At 34.8% G+C, this 19,145-nt stretch overlaps 1 protein-coding gene across 2 annotated transcripts in view; it reads left to right on the plus strand.

Moving 5' to 3' along the window:
• LOC150087841 (spectrin alpha chain-like) overlaps positions 1-19,145 on the plus strand; it is a 455,664-nt gene that overhangs the window by 16,702 nt on the left and 419,817 nt on the right. For both annotated transcript variants that reach the window (XM_090369231.1, XM_090369232.1), the window contains exons 3-5: positions 717-842; positions 9,083-9,223; positions 17,873-17,956. In XM_090369231.1, coding sequence (XP_090225357.1) covers positions 717-842; positions 9,083-9,223; positions 17,873-17,956 — 351 coding nt within the window. The remainder of the gene's footprint in view (positions 1-716; positions 843-9,082; positions 9,224-17,872; positions 17,957-19,145) is intronic.

Raw genomic sequence — 19,145 nt, forward strand, 5'->3', positions numbered from 1 at the left:
TGGTGTATAATATAAATTAAGACTGAAATGTGATAAGGGCTTTAGCCTCAGGCTGTGAGGAATTTAGACAATGTACAAGTTATTGCAAATGCATCATATTAGTGTGCAGCTAAACTCTGAATTTGCACAAATATCCAAAGGTGGCATCAATTTAAATGATGAGATATAATTTAAATATGAGATATAATTTAAATGATGCCGCCTTTGCATATTTGTGCTAATTCAGAGTTTAGCTGCATACTAATATGATGCGTTTGCACTACCTTGTACGTTGTCTAAATCCCTCGCAGTCTGAGGCTAAAAGCCCTTATCACATTTCAGTCTTAATTTATATTATATACCATCAGGCATCTCTCATATTGCGGAGTTATACTTCATAACTGTTTTGGCATCATTGCATCACTAGGGTACTTACCCACTCACCGAAGAAGGGCCAGATAGCCCTGAAACGGTGCTGTCTGGGTAGTAGTACCCGCTGAGAATAAGTAACAACAGTCTTCTCCTTTGGTGAAGCGTTACTTATTTGAAGTAGTGCAATTTCATGGCAACTCGTTGTGAAGGTATTCACAATATGAGATATAAATTAAATGATGCTGCCTTTGCATATCTGTGCTAATTCATTAGCTGTGTACTAATACGATGCATTTGCACTAACATGTACAATTAGTAACAATTCATTTAAACCTCAAGAAACTAAATTTTTTTTTTGTTTTCAGGCAAAAATACAAAAACATCAAGCCTTTGAAGCAGAAGTGGCAGCTCATAGTAATGCAATCGTTGCATTGGACAATACAGGAATGGAACTCATAAATCAAGAACATTTTGCTTCAGATATTATTAAGGTAATATAATATTTAATTGAGTTTATTTGTAGTTTTGATAATCTTATTAAAAATTAAAGAATATAACAGAAACTTACAATTTTTTTGTGTGAGATATGATTTTAAGAATATCATAATGGTTAAAATTAGCTGATAAAGGCTATTGTGGGAGAAAGTTTATTGTAGCATTGGGAAGTTGATGCTGATACACTGGCTAATATCCACACATGTGTAGATATTAACAAATAAATTGAAATGTATAATTATTTAAATCTGTTTTTTTATTTGTGGATTTGTAACTGTTCCATTTCATCAGAGAATGCATACGTACATTTTTAACATACATATACATGGTGTCCATAAATTATTCACCACATTACAAGCCTTAATAATTTCATTATTTTAGCAGCTATCTTAAAATGGTTTTTGGCAATTAATAACACAACTCAAGAAATTTTTGTTTTAATTAAGTAGACTACCACAATTCAGTCTTGCAGGTGCTTGTAGCTCCTTGCAGGTGCCTATTCTCCAGACTTTTCAATTTGCAGAACTGAATCTTTTCTTGGTAAGAGCACCCTTTTGATCTCTTCATCAACCATGTTGCCCTTCTCTTCACATGTTCCAGCAGATCTATATCTTTCCTAAAATGAGATCTCCAGACCTCTATACGGTACCCAAGTTGCAGCCTAACCATGGCCTTGTACAAAGAGATAATCATTTCCTTATCCTGCTAGCAAAGTTCCTGTATATCATTGACTCCATGAGCTGTCCTGGCAGCCTGTTTGCATTGTTCAGAGAACTTTATATTTCACTGCATAATTATTTCCAGATCTTTTTCACTATGGTGAGTGTAATACCACAAAGTTGGTATGTTAACCTGGTATTACTGTTATCCAAATGCAAGTACCTCGTATTTGTCAGTGTTAACTTCAACTGCCATTTTTAGCATTAGCATTAGTTGAGGCATATGATGCAAGAAAGCAAGCTTATACAGCATCAGCCAAAAAAACAAAAACAAAAAAAAAAAAAAAACCCCTTCCCATTTCACCCATCCAGTCACGCCAAATGTTTGTCTAGTTCAGCCTTAAATTTATTTAAGCTATCAACTTCCACAACAACAGATGGAAATCTTTTCCAGCAATCAACTACCTGCTGGCTAAAGGCAAACTTCTTCACATCTGTTCTACAACTGTCTTTCCTCAATTTGAATCTATGCCCCCTCAGGTTCTTAATCTGATCAAGCGGAAGTATCCCGTCAGCATTGAGCCTGCTCAAACCATTCAAGGCCTTATACACCTCGATCAGATCACCTTGCAGGTGCCTAGTCTCCAGATGCTGCAACTTGCAGAACTTAAGCCTTTCTTTGTAAGCACACCTCTTTGTTCCTCTCACCAATCTTGTTGCCCTTCTCTGTACTCATTCTAGCAACTCTATATCCTTCCTAAAATGAGGCCTCCAGACCTGTATACAGTACTCAAGGTGTGGCCTGACCATTTCCTTATACAAAGGGATAATCACCTCCTTGTCTCTGCTAGAAAAATCTCTATATATCATTGACAAAACTCCATGACCTGCTCTGGCAGCTCATCTGCACTGCTCATTTCTTAGCCCATCGACCCAATTTTCCTAGATCTTGTTGCAGTAGCTTACCTTGATTACTGTCATTAAAGATCCTGCTAACCTTTGTATCATTTGCAAACTTAGATATTAAGCCTGATATATCTTTATCAGTATCATTAATAAATATTGAAAAAGACAATGGGCCCAGCACTGAACCATGGGGAAGTTGCTAATAACATTAGTATATAATGAGCAGTGCCCATTGATAATCTCTCTCTGTTTTCTGCTACTCAACCATTCCTTTATCCATAGCAGTGATTTGCCCTTAATGCCATGTTGCTCCAGTTGGTATGGCAGTCTTTTATGTGCAACAGTATCAAGAGCCTTCCTGAAATCCAAGTATATAATATCAAAATCCTGTTTTGCATCCAATTTCTTTGTTACTGCCGTCATAATATTCATTCAGATTGGTCAGAGAAGACCCATAACAAATTCATGGTGTTGACTACAGTATAATTGTATTTCTCTCTAGATGGTCCTACATTACTTCTTTAACCAATGACTCCCTTATTTTTTCTGGAACAGACATTAAGATAACAGGTCTGTAATTCATTGAAGAGGCCTCCGGAGTCAGGAACTCTTATGATTCATCTATGATGCTACTAAAACACTGACTCAAATCGATAAAAATGCCTTTATTAAACAAAAATATACATACTGACTGTTTAAACTGTATATTAAAATAAAATTAAAATGAAATAAGATGGTATATAACAAGAATAAAATGCGATAAAATATAAAATTAAAAGCACTAAAAAGATATTTAAAATTACTAAAAACCACTAAAACAGGAGATTTCGGCGGCAGCAGCCGCCTTCTTCAGCAATAATGGTTGCAGGTTATCCGACAATCTATATATATATACACGTATACACCCAGCAATATACAATTTATACAGTCAGTATGTGTATTTTTGTTTAATAAAGGCATTTTATCGATTTGAGTCAGTGTTTTAGTAGCATCATAGATGAATCAGGTCTGTAATTACTTATGTCACCATTTGATCCCCTTTGTGAATTGGAGATACATTTGCACATCTCCAGTCCATAAGGAACCTCCATGAATCCAAGGATGCTCTCATAATTGTGGCTAAGGGTTCACTTACCTCCTTTCCTGCCTGCTCTTAATATAATTGGATAGCTCTCATTCATCCAAGGCACCTTTTTTATGTTTAACTTGAATGATTTCTCTTCCACTTTCTTTCAGTTATAATAAAATTATTTAACTTCTCATTAGAGTTTGATAAACTACTGGTATCTCCTTTCCTAAAGAATCCTCATGGGTGAATGTAGATGCAAAATATCAATTCATTTTGTCAACAACCTGAGTAGGGTCATTAACAGTTAAACCATTGATATCAAGTGGCCCAATGTGATTCAACCCCTTTCTTCTACTGTTAATATAAACATAGAATTCTTTGCTACTGTTGTTTGTGTTCTTTGCCAGAAACATCTCTTAATTTGCCTTAGCTTGTGTAACCTCCTTTGTGACTAGATTACAGACTAGTTTATATATCTACCATATGCTTCTGTATTACCTGAAAATTTATATGCATCCCACATATTTTTCTCCTTTTCCACAAGTCTCATCAATTCATCTAATTTCCATTTAGGTCTAAGCTTTGAACAATATTTTTTAGTTGGTATGAAAAGCCTAGTAGCTTCTATGATGATTTCCCTGAAAGCTTCCCATTTAAAACTTGTTGTTTGTAATGTCATCAGTTGGTCTCACTGCAAGGAATTTAAAAACTGCCTACAACCACTGTAATCAACCTTACAAAAAGCAAAAGCCTTTCCCTTTACCCTTGACAGTAGTCGTCTTTAACACATTCTCTGCTCGAAAGCAAACTTGCATCTAAATGAGCTGCAGTTTTTGTGCCTCAATTCAAATATGTGTCTGTTCAATTTTGGTCAATAAATGAGTGCTGTAAATGGAACAGCACATGAAATTAACAACTGAGCTTTATTGGTACACTGATTGAACCCTGGACTATTACATTACGGCTGGGATTTTGCTTAGCATCAATCAGTCTGTCTAGAGATTTCTATAAAACCTATGTACTTGGTTCACAGTTTCATATGTTCTTTGCTTATGTTGAAGTTATTTTGCCTAGTTAATATTTTCCACAAGAAGAAAAGGTAAAATTTTTCGAAGATCAAACTTTGCTTTAGGTTGCAAAAAACAAACATCATCCTTAGTGGTATCTACTGAAGGTTGCTCCCTCAGATAAAATTTTGTGTAAAAAATGTTTTCCTATAAAATTTTCATTATAACAACCATGCAGATTCATTATAACAACCCTAAAAGGTTGTTATAATGAATCTGCAGCCTGGGACATTAGGACTGAAAAAGAACAGGGATGGACAGTATGTTGAAGCTGATGACAGTGAACCAATTCTTTATAATATCCCATCTGATACAGAAATATAATTTTATTCAAGTGATGTGGATTCTGAATCTCTTTCAAATGCAGCTGTTGATGTTCAAATGTACAAAACAGATGCCGTCATTACTTGGAGTGATAAGAGCTATCACTCCAAGTAATGACGTACGAAAACTGTTTACTAAAAAAGCAGTTTACTTGTTCTAGCACCCCAAAAAATGCCTCAAGGCACAGATCTGGGATGACCCTTGCAAATATAAAAAGCAGTACATGTGTTAATCAAATTCCACAGTGGTACACAGTGATCACTGCCACCCAATGGGTTTTTAGCCTGTAGATTCTTGATGCATGAAGAATTGCTGCTGATAACCAGATCAAGAGTACAGCTTCCTCCTGTTGCCTCTCTCTAACATGCTTCTGCTGCTGACAAAAACAGTCATCTTATAAATCCACAAAAGTCTTGCTAGTGTGTGGGTAGCCAACCCAAAAATTCCAGTCAACTACTGGAAAGTTAAAATCCTCCATTATAAGCCATTCTGATTTACTGGCCCACTCTATTTCTTTGTATAGTTGTTTGGTAGACTTACCACAAATTAAAATAAAAATACCGACATCCCTGACATAAATAACGAAACAAAATTTGTCCTTTTGCAGTGCAATTAAACACAACAATCAACGTGACTTGCTAAAACAAACTAAACATTTGCATTACGATGCGACTTACTATACAAACTAAACTAAAGATAATACACTGGTGTGCAAAACTTAAGGACCAACACTATTTCTAAAGGTTACAACCACAAAATCTTTACTTAAGGTACTCTTTACTGATGAGAGTAGATTCAGTCTCAGCAGCGATTCTAGACATCAGCTAGTTTGGTGAGAGGTTGGCACACGGTATCACTCCACAAACATCACTGAAAGGGATCGATATGGTGGTCAAGGTGTTCTCATCTGGGGAGGCGTTATCTTGGATGGACGTACACAACTCCAGATACTGGAAGGCGGTACTATAACCGGTGCATGCTATACTGAAGTAATCCTTCCCCATGTGTGTGTCTGTTCTGAGGTGCCATTGGCCCCGAGTTCATGTTTATGGATGATAACACCACACCCCATCGCACTGCAGCTGTTGATATGCTTTTGGAAATTGAAGACATTGTTTGTATGGATTGGGCTGCCCATTCACCCAATCTAAATCGCATCAAACACATATGGGACGCTCTGGGGAGACGCTTAGCGGCTTGTCCACACACACCAGAAAATGTTCACCAGCTGAAGATGGCACTGACAGAGAAATGGACAATGTTACCACAAGAACTTATCAACAACATTGTATTTGTATGGACAGGCAGGGCAAAGCCTGCATCGACATTAGAGGTGGCCATATCTCCTACTGAGGACCACCTCTTCCCTTTGTTCCATCTTTGGCAGTGATGCACCTGTATCATGGCAGCCAGTGCTATGTTGCCAATTTTGAATAAAGTCCCTCTGTACCGTTTTGTTTCCGTTGTTGTGTCGGTGTTGTTTCCTTCATCATTTCTGTACCTCACGAGGTTCCTTTGGTATGCTTTTCCCATATCCAGGCCACTCCTATGAGAAGCTACAGGTGAAAACCTGACTGGTCCTTAAATTTTGCACACCAGTGAAGGTACACTAATCTCCCAATGACGACTTATAACGGCACTTCTTGTCGCTTATTTACGACTTGCAAAATATCTGTTTATACCTATTCTAGTTATTACTTGAATTTTATGATTTCTGGTTGGTTTTTTTTTTAATGTGGAGTCTTGAAGTGTCCCGGTTAATCCGATCCTGATAAATCAAGAGTCTGCTGTATTTGTAAAAATATACATGAAAATGAGAAAGCAAAAAAAAAAAAAAAAAAAAAAAAAAAGATATTATAATAAGCACTAGAAATTTCCACCCCCACTCAACAATGCATAGATTTACTGTTATCCTCATGTTTGTTCCAACCCAGTGAAGAGTTTCTTCAGTGATGCTTAAAATGCACAAAAAAAAAAGTCTTCACTTGTGGAAATAACTGACTCTGAGCGCCTAAGAGAGTTTAGTCATCAAGACAGCATTTTCTACCTGAGTCTTATTGACATACATTTTCTATTTCATTCCAGAGAGACAAAATATTCACAATCACAGATTTAGGCAGGTCAAAATCCTTGCCATAATGATCATCCTTAATTGCTACTACAGCCATTAGATTCCTGAACTTGCACCTGTTCAATATTTTCATCCACCACTTCCTCTGTGCAAGATCCACTGCACCAAATTCCACTGTTTCTTGATCGTCACTGAGTTCCATCTCTTCTTGATGCAACTCACGAGCTGCAACCATGGCTTTAGTTCACTCAGGAACCCCTGCATAAACTGGTTTTGTTCTTAAGCGTTGAACATTGGAAACTTGAGCTTCACTCTCAACCTCAACAATGTCCTGTTTCATCTTAGTTTTCAATATACTGGAAAGACATTCTCATTTTATTTCATTCAAGTGAACCAGTAAGCTGGGCTTTTGCACATATGCAACTAGAGTTTATCTGCTTTATAAGAACATAACAGTGTCATATCAGTAGTTTTATATGAAACATTAAACAATAAGCAGAAACCCCTTTGGGTCAACTTAAACAAAATGAAAAAAAAAAAAAAAAAAAAAGAGATTTAATCAGAGGGAGTAACCTCTGGCCTTGTAGTGGGAATACAGCATCACATCCTACCATGAGGAGGCAGGTCACTACTATCTATGCTCTCTGGGGAGGCGTCATCCAAGATAACGCCTCCCCAGATGAGAACACCTTGATCACCATATCGATCCCTTTCAGTGATGTTTGTGGGGGTGATACCGTGTGCCAACCTCTCGCCAAATTAGCTGACGTCCAGAATCGCTGCTGAGACTGAATCTACTCTCATCAGTAAAGAGTACCTTAAGTAAAAATTTTGTGGTTGTAACCTTTAGAAATAGTGTTGGTCCTTAAGTTTTGCACACCAGTGTATTATCTTTAGTTTAGTTTGTATAGTAAGTCGCATCGTAATGCAAATGTTTAGTTTGTTTTAGCAAGTCACGTTGATTGTTGTGTTTAATTGCACTGCAAAAGGACAAATTTTGTTTCGTTATTTATGTCAGGGATGTCGGTATTTTTATTTTATTTTTATTTTTTTTTTGTTTATAAATCGTGAAAATCATGGGCAAACGCAAGAGTTATGCTTTCAATAAAACAAAAACTTGAAATTATTCAAAAGTTTGAAAATGGTGTATCCATTAAATCTCTAAAGAACCATTATAATGTTGGTGACCAAACCATACGCGACACTGTAAAAATTAAAGGGAAGCTATTCGATTTAAAATGGACATCGTAAAAAATAAAGGGAAGCATCATATTGGACATGCAAGTAGTGTGTGGTAAGTTTTTTTCATTTTTTATCTATCGCCATACTTTTTACGTAGGTTGCTGAACATTTTTTGATACAGTAAGTCCAAGACTTATGTAGCTTTGGACTTACATTACGTTAGACAGAATATGAGAAGCGGTTATTTGTTATGTTATTTTGGTTTTTAGGAGCATTAGCAACTAAGGCCATATTGCTTCAGGAATATGCGGTGGTCATTCCCGAACCTTTCCGCATCCTCTGTATTTGGTGGTGATGGGCTCGAACCCCGGTCTAATCAAGAAGCGTGTGCTACGCACTGCTGCTCCTTCCCACCTGGCTACGGAGGCGCATGAAAAGCGGTGAAGGGATCGGCACCAATGAAGTCAACTATAATAACCAAGGATATGAAACACATATCAGTTTTTACAGTACAGTAACATGCATTTTTTCTTCCTTTTATGTTTTCTTTTCTTATGTGCCACTCTGGCTACTTCACTGCTGTCCCCAGATAATTTAATTGAACTAATTAAAAATACATAACTATTTTTCTTCATTCTTCTGAGATATTATGTGGTTTTTGTAATTTTGGCATATTAAGGATATAGTAGCAATATTATATTAGTCATTCCCGAGTTTGTAAAACTCTACTTACGTAAGAAGCCCTGTAACGTACTCTTACGTATGTCGGGGACTTACTGTATTTTTGGATTAATCAGGAAATCGATTATCCGGGAATTTGTTTTTACCCTCTATCCCGGAAAATTGAGAGCCTACTGTATAACATATTTAAGGAATTGGTTGCATAACTTTTTGTTTACCCTGTATATATATAACCATGCACTTTAATTTCATTACTTTAATACTTTTAATTTTTTAGCAACGTTTGGAAGAACTGCATCGTCTGTGGGAGCTACTTTTAATGAAACTTGCAGAAAAGGGCTTAAAACTTCAGCAGGCTCTTGTTCTTGTGCAGTTTTTGAGACAGTGTGATGAAGTTATGTTCTGGATTAATGATAAGGTATGTATTTAATATCACTTAATTTAATTTATATTTAATAAACATATTTTAAAAAAGTAAAATTTTGAGCATCAAGAAGAATGTTACTCAGAGAATGTTTTTTCTTGTTTATCAGAATTTAGTTTGCATTTCACCTTCATTGAAATTTTTATGTGCAGTGATGGGCTCGAACCCCGGTCTAATCAAGTGAAGTAAGTATAAAAGAGTGTATTAGACTATTAAGGTTAATTATGAGGGCATAACTTGAGTCAGGAGAAATTCTCTTGGATTGGAGAAGTGCCAATGTATTGGCAATACATAAAGGCAGTTCTAAGAGTGAAGTGAGTCTGACTTCAGTGGTAGGAAAATCACGGAATCAATGACCAAGAGTGCATACACTATAGGATTATTTTGATAGAAATGAAATTCTGAAGGGGAGACAGCATGGTTTTGTGAAGGGAAAATCTTGTTTAACCAACTGTTAAGTTATTGTGATAGTCACTCATGAACTGGAGGCAGGAAATAATTTTGACATTGTTGCTTGGATTTGAGCAAAGCATTTGACCAAGTTCTGTATGAGAAGTTCCTGTATAAGCTGGAACATGCTGGAATCACAGGAAAAATCCTTAGATGGATCAAAGGGCCCTTCAGGGTAGGAGGCAGAGGGTCCTGATTAATGGTCATTGTTCAGATTGGGATCATTGTTGTATTTGATTTTGAATTGATGTTGCACGATGTAAAACTTTGTGGATGATGTCAAGAACAGAGTAGTTAATGACCGATGTCAAGAAATGCTTCATTTAGGGTGGCTTAGATAGATTTCGATTTCGGGGATGGTCAGAAAAGTGTCAGCTAAGCTTTAATGTAGCAAAATGGAAGGTCCTACATTTGGGGAATAGCAACACTAGGATGACATACACTTGATGGGGTTCAATTAAAAACAGTAGAGAGTTATGATACATTCAGACAGGAATTTCTATGAGCAGTGTAGACAAGCAGCAAGGAAGGTTCATGGTGTCCTATCAATGATTTATTGTACATTAGCTCATAGAGATAGAGATGTTATAAGCCCACCACATAAGACAATTTTAAGGCTGCACTTGGAATACTGTGTTCAAGTATGGAGGCCACATCTAAAGAAAGACATTGATCTTTTTGAAATGGTCTAAAGATGGGCATCGTGCCTGGTAAGATCAGAAAAGGTACATCCATATGAGGAAACACTTTAAAAATGTGGGCTTCAGGTGTACCCCACATATTTTTTTTTTGTAAACCTCAATCAGGTTTCCTGTAAGGTACATAACTTGGCACCGTAGAGGAGATCTGATTAAGGTGTACAAAGCTCTGAGAGGGTAAAATGAAATGAAAGAGGATGAAATTTTCACTATTATAAATGATTCCAGAGCTAGGACCATAAATTAAAATTGCAAGCGACAGACTGCACTGCAAGAACTTTTCTTTTAGCTAGTGAGTTTTTGATTCCTGGAATAAGTTACTTCCATAGCTGGTCGAGACTGAAAACCTGAGGAGATTCAAAGGTTAGTTGGATAGGTATTTACATTGAGGGTGCCTCCGTAGCCAGGTGGGAAGGAGCAGCAGTGCGTAGCACACGCTTCTTGATTAGACCGGGGTTCAAGCCCATCACCACCAAATACGGAGGATGCGGAAAGGTCAGGGAATGACCACCGCATATCCCGGAGCAATATGGCCTTAGTTGCTAATGCTCCTAAAAACCAAAACAACAACAACAGCTTACATCGAGGAGGAGTCATATAGATGGTTGGGTTTATTTTATTATATATTTATTTATTATTTTATTTTATTATTTATTATTTTATTATATTATTATTATTATTTATTATTTTATTTTATTATTATTATTATTTATTTTATTATTATTTATTTTATTATTATTATTATTATTATTATTATTATTATTATTATTAATTTTATTTTATTATTATTATTATCATTATTATTATTTATTATTTTATTTTATTAAAAAAGAATAGCAAAAGCTTAAAAAGCGGTACTCACCTTGAAATTAATCTGCGATGGTTTACTTAGGTAGCGTGGTTAATGTTTAAGTTGAATTGTTAAATTGAAAAATTAAAAGGGAGGGAAGTAGGTAAAAGTTGACTGAGTTAAATAGGCGCAAGGAAATAGAAGTGGACACATCCAATCCTTGGTTGTCATCGAAATAAAAGAAAAGAAGAATAATTAAAAACTATGTAAGTGAATCCGGTGAAGCCAATAGTCTTTACGAGGACTTTCGTTAGTTAAAGAACGTCTTCAGTTGGCAATGTGTGGGGAGAGAATGCGCGTGGTATTTTAAGAATAAAAAATTATACTCTCGTGATGCCTTTTTTGACATGTGGGAACTTTAATCTCGAGAGGTTCCAAATTGGGGAAAGATTGAAGGGGAGTTTAGAATTTAGAATTTTGAGGTTAGAGTGGTGCTTGTACCATTCAATAACTAGGGCTTCATATTGAAGTATTCTGTAGCTGGATTTTAGTTTAATGATGGAAATGGCAGAGTCGATGAGCGGGTTGTGGTTGTGAATCTGGGCATGGGTTGTAAGTTCTGTGACAGATTGGTTAGACATGAAACTATGGAAATGGTAGTATGCACGGGTGTTGGATGTTTTTGATGAGCCAAATTTAGTAGTGGTACTTCCGATATAACATGTGTTGCAGTTCGGTTGACAATTAATGAGGTCAGTTTATTTTTAGCGTTAAGGATTGTATTTAAAATAAGTTGGTGGGGGTAACCTCTGGATATAAATTTGTCGATAATATACTGTATTTCACTGTGAAGGTCAGTGGGTAAGGAACTGTACTTTAGTGCATTGTGAATTTGGTTATATAAAACTGCCTTTTTAGTGTTTAGAGGGTGATGAGAAGCAAAATGTAAGTATTTACCAGTGTTTGTATTTTTCCTGAAAATTTTCGTATTTAATTTTGTGCCTGTTATATAGATAGTGAGATTAAGGAAATTTATCTGATTATTTATATGATCATAAATTTCCTTAATCTCACTATCTATATAACAGGCACAAAATTAAATACGAAAATTTTCAGGAAAAATACAAACACTGGTAAATACTTACATTTTGCTTCCCCACCAACTTATTTTAAATACAATCCTTAACGCTAAAAATAAAATTAAATCTAACACCCCAACCAAAGACAAAAATAAAACAAACATCCGCATAGTCCTCCCTTACCACAATGAACTAGCAGGACAGTTCCGACGCCTATTTAACAACACTGATATCTCCCTTGTTTTTTCCACCTACAACAAATTAGGATCCTTCTTCAGCACCTATAAAGACACATACAAATATCCTACAAACGACCTTAATAATATTATATACCTCATTAATTGTCAACCGAACTGCAACACATGTTATATCGGAAGTACCACTACTAAATTTGGCTCATCAAAAACATCCAACACCCTTGCATACTACCATTTCCATAGTCTCATGTCTAACCAATCTGTCACAGAACTTACAACCCATGCCCAGACTCACAACCACAACCCGCTCATCGACTCTGCCATTTCCATCATTAAACTAAAATCCAGCTACAGAATACTTCAATATGAAGCCCTAGTTATTGAATGGTACAAGCACCACTCTAACCTCAAAATTCTAAATTCTAAACTCCCCTTCAATCTTTCCCCAATTTGGAACCTCTCGAGATTAAAGTTCCCACATGTCAAAAAAGGCATCACGAGAGTATAATTTTTTATTCTTAAAATACCACGCGCGTTCTCTCCCCACACATTGCCAACTGAAGACGTTCTTTAACTAACGAAAGTCCTCGTAAAGACTATTGGCTTCACCGGATTCACTTACATAGTTTTTAATTATTCTTCTTTTCATTTATTTCGATGACAACCAAGGATTGGATGTGTCCACTTCTATTTCCTTGCGCCTATTTAACTCAGTCAACTTTTACCTACTTCCCTCCCTTTTAATTTTTCAATTTAACAATTCAACTTAAACATTAACCACGCTACCTAAGTAAACCATCGCAGATTAATTTCAAGGTGAGTACTGCTTTTTAAGCTTTCGCTATTCTTTTTTAGTCTATTAACACGGTACTTGAAGATTTCTAAAAATTTCGTATTTATTTTATTATTATTATTATTTATTATTTTATTTTTATTATTATTTTTATTTTATTTTTTGGTTGGTGCAGCCTTGTGCTTTCTTTGCTCCTTTATGGATAATACTAATACTACATACAGTTATTTAGTTAATACACCACTATGCAGTAATGCTTGCTACCATAAAACTAATACATTAAACATTTAATCTGATTTCTGAGGGATATCCTGTTAATACTCAAATGCAAAACAATACAGGAAAAAACAATATTGTTATTTTTCATGGAATACAGGAAAAGAACCTGTATTTCTTTATTTCATTATAGATAAAATTATTAAGGTGGCCAGAAGAGTGGAGAAAAATAATAGCACACAAGATTTGACATTAAGCAGTTCCTACTTGTGGATGACATAATAGTACCATATCCTATTTAACTTTAATTAATCATTTCATGAGTGAATTTTCCAAAACGCGTCGGCTCCCAATAGTAAGTTTTCCATACTGGTGAGTTTTGTGGAATGAGTTTCTTCAAAATGTAATTTTTAAGTTTTTTAAAAATGAAAACTTATGCATAAATTCTTTTAAATATTAATTTCTTTTTATTTAACTCCACTTCCAATTATTAGACTTAAATTATTATCAAAAATTAAACCAGAATTTAAAAAAAAAATTGGAAAATTCATACAATATAGTTAATCAACTCATCATTACTCTTTCTTGGAAGCAGAATATCAGTTTTTTAACTGTTTTTCTATCGCATAATTTGATTTTGCTAACTTCTAAATCTGAAACCCTGAGAATTTCTTCAATTTTGGCTTTTGTAAAATAAAGAGATGAGGGAACTGGATGTAAAAATTATTTTTACTTCATATACTTAGATGTACAAGAATTCACTGAAGAAGTGGTACAGGAAGTATGATGAAATGTCTGAGAATAATCTATAATTCTTTAAGAAATTAAAGTCAGATTATGCTCCATGCAGATTGAAGTGCTCATTATTTCACCAATTTAAATTTCAATTTTTTTGATATTGACAGTAACTTGTGGGTTGGTCATTCACAAGTTACTCACACAAGCAAGATGTTAGTGGATTTATTGGATGACTATTTTCTACAGCAGCATGTTAGAGAAGCAACAAGAGGAAGCAGCATGCATTAAGAATTGCATATAAAAGAGCCACTGAGCGGCAGTAATCACAGTGTACTAATGGAGAATTTACTTAATGATATGACTACTGTCAAGGGTAAAAGAGAAGGGCTTTTGCTTTTGTAAGGGTGACTACAGTGGTCTCAGACAATTTTTAAATTATATGCAGTGAATGATATTACAAACAGCAAATTCTAAGTGGGAAGCATTCAAGGAAGTAATATTGGAAGATACTAGGCTTTTCATTAAGAAATACTGTTTAAGGTTTAGGTGTAAACGGTTGTCAGATGAACTAATGAGACTCATGGCAGAGAAGAAAGATGCATGGGATGCATATAAATTATCAGGTGATACTATGGTAGATATAAACTATTCTGTAATCAAGTCACAAAGGAGTTAGAATGCTAAGGTAGATTATGAGAAGTGTCTGGCAAAGAATGCAAAGAAAAGCAGCAAAAACTTCTTTACTTATGTTAGCAGTAGAAGGAAAGGATTGAATAACTTCATATTGATGGTTTAACTGTTTATGATCCTGCCGACATAGCTGAAAAACTTAATAGGTATTTTGGCATATACATTCACACACATGAGAACTAGATGTTTATCAAACTCTAATCAGGAAGCTAAATTATTTTGTGATAACAGATAGGAAAGTGGAAGAGAAATTGTTGAAACTAAATATAAAAAAGGCACCTGGGATGGATGGGATTTAATCTGTTATATTAAGGGAGGCAGTAAAGCAGGTAAGCAAACCCTTAGCCATAATTATGAGAGCATCTTTGGATTCAATGGAGGTCCGGCGCCTCCATAGCCAGGTGGACAGAAGCAGCAGTGCGTAGCACACGCTTCTTGATTAGACCGGGGTTCGAGCCCATGATCACCAAATACGGAGGATGCAGAAAGGTCAGGGAATGACCACTGCATATCCCCGGAGCAATATGGCCTTAGTTGCTAATGCTCCTAAAAATCAAAAAAAAAAAAAAAAAAAAAAAAAAATGGAAGTCTCTTTCAGACCAGAGATGTGCAAATGTATCCCCAATTCACAAAAGGGGATCAAAGTGTGACATGAGTAATTACAGACCTGCTAGCTTAATAATGGAATTACTTGTTAAAGAAGCAGTGCAGGACCATCTAGACAGGAATGCAATATATGCAGTCACAGCATGAATTTGTTAAAGGGTGAACTTGTCTGACTAATCTGATTGGATACTACGATGCTGTAACAAAGGAACTGGATGTAAAAAATATTTCTGATATCATATATTTGGACACTTCAGGAAAGCTTTTGTTACCATTGCACATAAAAGACTGCTGTGAAAACTGGGTCATTGTGGCATTAAGGGCAAGTTACTGCAATGGATAAAGGGATGGTAAAGTGGAAGAAGACAGTGTGGTTATTAATGGGTACTGCTCTTCGTGATCTAATGTTGTTAGTGGAGTTCTCTATGATTTTGTGCTAGACTCACTGTTTTCTTTATTTATTAAAGATACAGAACTAGACAAACTAATTCTAGGAAGAGCTAGAAAATTTCTTGGAGGGGATGGATGGTGATGTTTAGTTTTTTTTTTTTTTTTTTTTTGGCTGATGTTTTATAAGCTTGCTTTCTTGCATCATTTGCCACTACTAATACTAATATTGATGAACAAATATCAGGCTTAATGTCTAAGTTTACAGATGATACAAAGGTTGGCAGGGTGGTTAATGACAGTAATCATAGTAAGCTACTGCAACAAGAACTAGAAAAATTAGGCAGATGGACTGAGAAATTTTAATTGAAGTTTAATATTGACAAATACAAGGTACTGCATATGGGTAGCAGTAAAGCCCAGATTAAAATACCAATGGTATGGTACTACACTCATGTTAGTAGAAAATAAAAAAAGACCTGGGGATAATTGTGCAGTCAGATATGAAGTTCTCTGAGCAATGCAACAGGCTGCCAGGTCAGTTCATGGGGTTTTATCAATGATATACAAAAACTTTGCTAGCAGGTATAAGGATGTGATTATCACATTTTGCAAGGCAGTGGTTAGGCAGCACCTTGAGTACTGCATACAAGTCTGGAGGCCTCACTTTAGGAAGGATGTAGTTTGATGGCATGGGTGCAGAGAAGGGCAACAAGATTTGTGAGCAGAATAAAAGTGTGATTTTACCAAGAAAGGCTTTAGTTCTGCAATTGGCAGTGTCTGGAGACTAGCCACCTGTGAGGTGATCTGATTATAGTGTTTAAGGCTTTGAATGGATTGAGCAAGTTCACTGCTGATGGCATTCTTCCTCTTGCTTAGACCACACACACACACACACACACACACACACACATGAGGCAGCATAAATTCAAAATAAGGAAGGATGGTTGTATGACAAATGGGAAAAATGTTTGCCCTCAGCCAATAGGTGGTTGAATGTTGAAACTGGCTTCCATTAGTCATTGTGAATTATGTAGTTTGAATAAATTCAAGGAAAAACTAGTAACCTATTTGAGGGGATGGACAGGTGATGTGGGAAATTTTATTTCTTTTTGCTGATGCTTTATAAGTTTGCTTTTTTGCATTATTTACCACTACTAATATTAATACTAATGGCAACAGGCTGTCATCGCTTATTTTTTATCTTTTAGCATATATGTATGTACTGAACAAATCTGAAGAAAATTCATAGAAATGGATGTATCATTTGAAATGTACTTGAAATAACATTATAAAATGTAGATATATGTATGTACTTCAGGGAATGCATATATGAAAAAATCAGATCTCTGTATATATATATAATATATATACAAATTTGTATATACTTGTTAAAAGGTTATGGTATTGTAATGCTCCCCTGACCACCTAAAGGTGTTAGTTCTCTTGACAAAATTTCTGTGCTATAATAAATGATGTTTCTGTGCTATAATAAATGATGTTTCTGTGCCAAAATAATGTGCATTGTTTTATTTCAGTTTACTGCATTAAATTTGCCTGTTTATGACAAATAAACTAACAGTCAGATTTTAAAGTGTTTAAAACAATCCTTATATATTGGTGAAATTAATTCAATTAATTATTTTTAATCCAGCAGATGACTTGCAATATTATGCATTACCCAGTACTATTATAATTATTTGAGACAATGATTGAAAATTTTTTGAAATTATAAAAATATAACAAATATAAAATATTACAATTTATTATAATATTTTATTCAATTATTAAGAGTTTCACTCACTTCATTTTTATTTTTAAAATGTAGAATCTGTTTTTCTACATTTTATATTTGGTTCATACTTTAATAAATTTTCATTTATTAAAGTATGAACAGTATACAGAAAGCATTTATTAAAGTATGACAAGGAATGAGTCTATATTTAATGAATAATATATATGTGAGTTCATTAAATTTCAATTTTTTTTTAACTTCTAGGAAGCTTTTGTTACAACAGATGAATTTGGTCAGGATTTGGAACACGTGGAAGTGTTGCAAAGAAAATTTGATGAATTCCAAAAGGTAATTTTTTATTAATTCTTTTTCAATTTCTATATTGTCATCTATATATTTACAATTTTACTGTTCTAATTATCTAAACTTTTAAATAGTCATTTACAATATTTTCAATTGATTCCTTTTATAGGGGTTGAAAAGGTATAATGCAAGGATGTATTAGTGTTCAGTTTTCTGAGACAGGTTGTCTCCAGTTGATTTAATTTTGGTTTAACTGATTTGATTTTTATAAACAGTAGCTATTCTATACCAGGATAAACCACGGTTCACAAACTGCATGTGACTTTGACTCTTGAACTGGAGTTTTTAGAGAAATTTGGATTAGAAAAACTTGTTTTAAAATAATATTTTGATTTACAGGAAATGAAAAAAAAAATCAAAAGTATTTATGAGAACTGACTATCCAGCGATTTTAATGCCAGCTGGCATTTTTCCAAAATATTTATTTACTGTTACTAACTGTTATTCATATAGAAATACAGTCAGATGTGTCTTGCCTTAGGAAATTAACAAAAATTCCTTGAAACAAATGCCTTCATTCATGGAGCATGTCATTATTGGGAAAAACACAATTTCTTCCCCAAAAACATTTGTTTTCAAACTTTTAACAATTCTCACATAGTTTTCACAGCCCTTAATGAGGATTATGTATGAAAATGACTAAAAAATTGAATGCCAATTTTTCCCCCTTTCTTTTCCATCATAAAATAATAGCATTTTCCTTGTATGACAGGTTATATGATAGCTGGAATAAGAAAAAGAAGGAAAATACTATGTAATTTTATGACAGATTATGTGATAGTATTTTCATAATATGTTATTAGATGAACAATTAGTGCAAAGCATCATCTTTGTTTGTAGTAAATCACTGAAGTAGGTGAAATGGCATTGTTTTAGTTACATCTCATATTGTGAACAGTTTAACGAGTTGCCTATTATCACACTACCTCAAATAAGCATTGCTTCCCCCAGGAGAAAAGACTAATGTTACTTATTCTTGGAGGATACCACTACCACCCAGATGTCACCATTTCAAAGCTTGTTGGCCTTTCCTTGGTGGATGCATATGTACCCCAGTGATACAGTGAGTGATAACCCAGTTATGAAGTTTAACTTCACAATATGAGAAATGCCAGACAGTATGTGATAGTAAAGTACTGAAAAAGGGTTTAGGACTGAAAGCCTTAGACTATGG

The sequence above is a fragment of the Mastigoproctus giganteus genome, chromosome 3 (genome assembly GCF_048544385.1).
Source record: "Mastigoproctus giganteus isolate SK-2022 chromosome 3, ASM4854438v1, whole genome shotgun sequence".
Lineage (NCBI taxonomy): Eukaryota > Metazoa > Arthropoda > Arachnida > Uropygi > Thelyphonidae > Mastigoproctus > Mastigoproctus giganteus.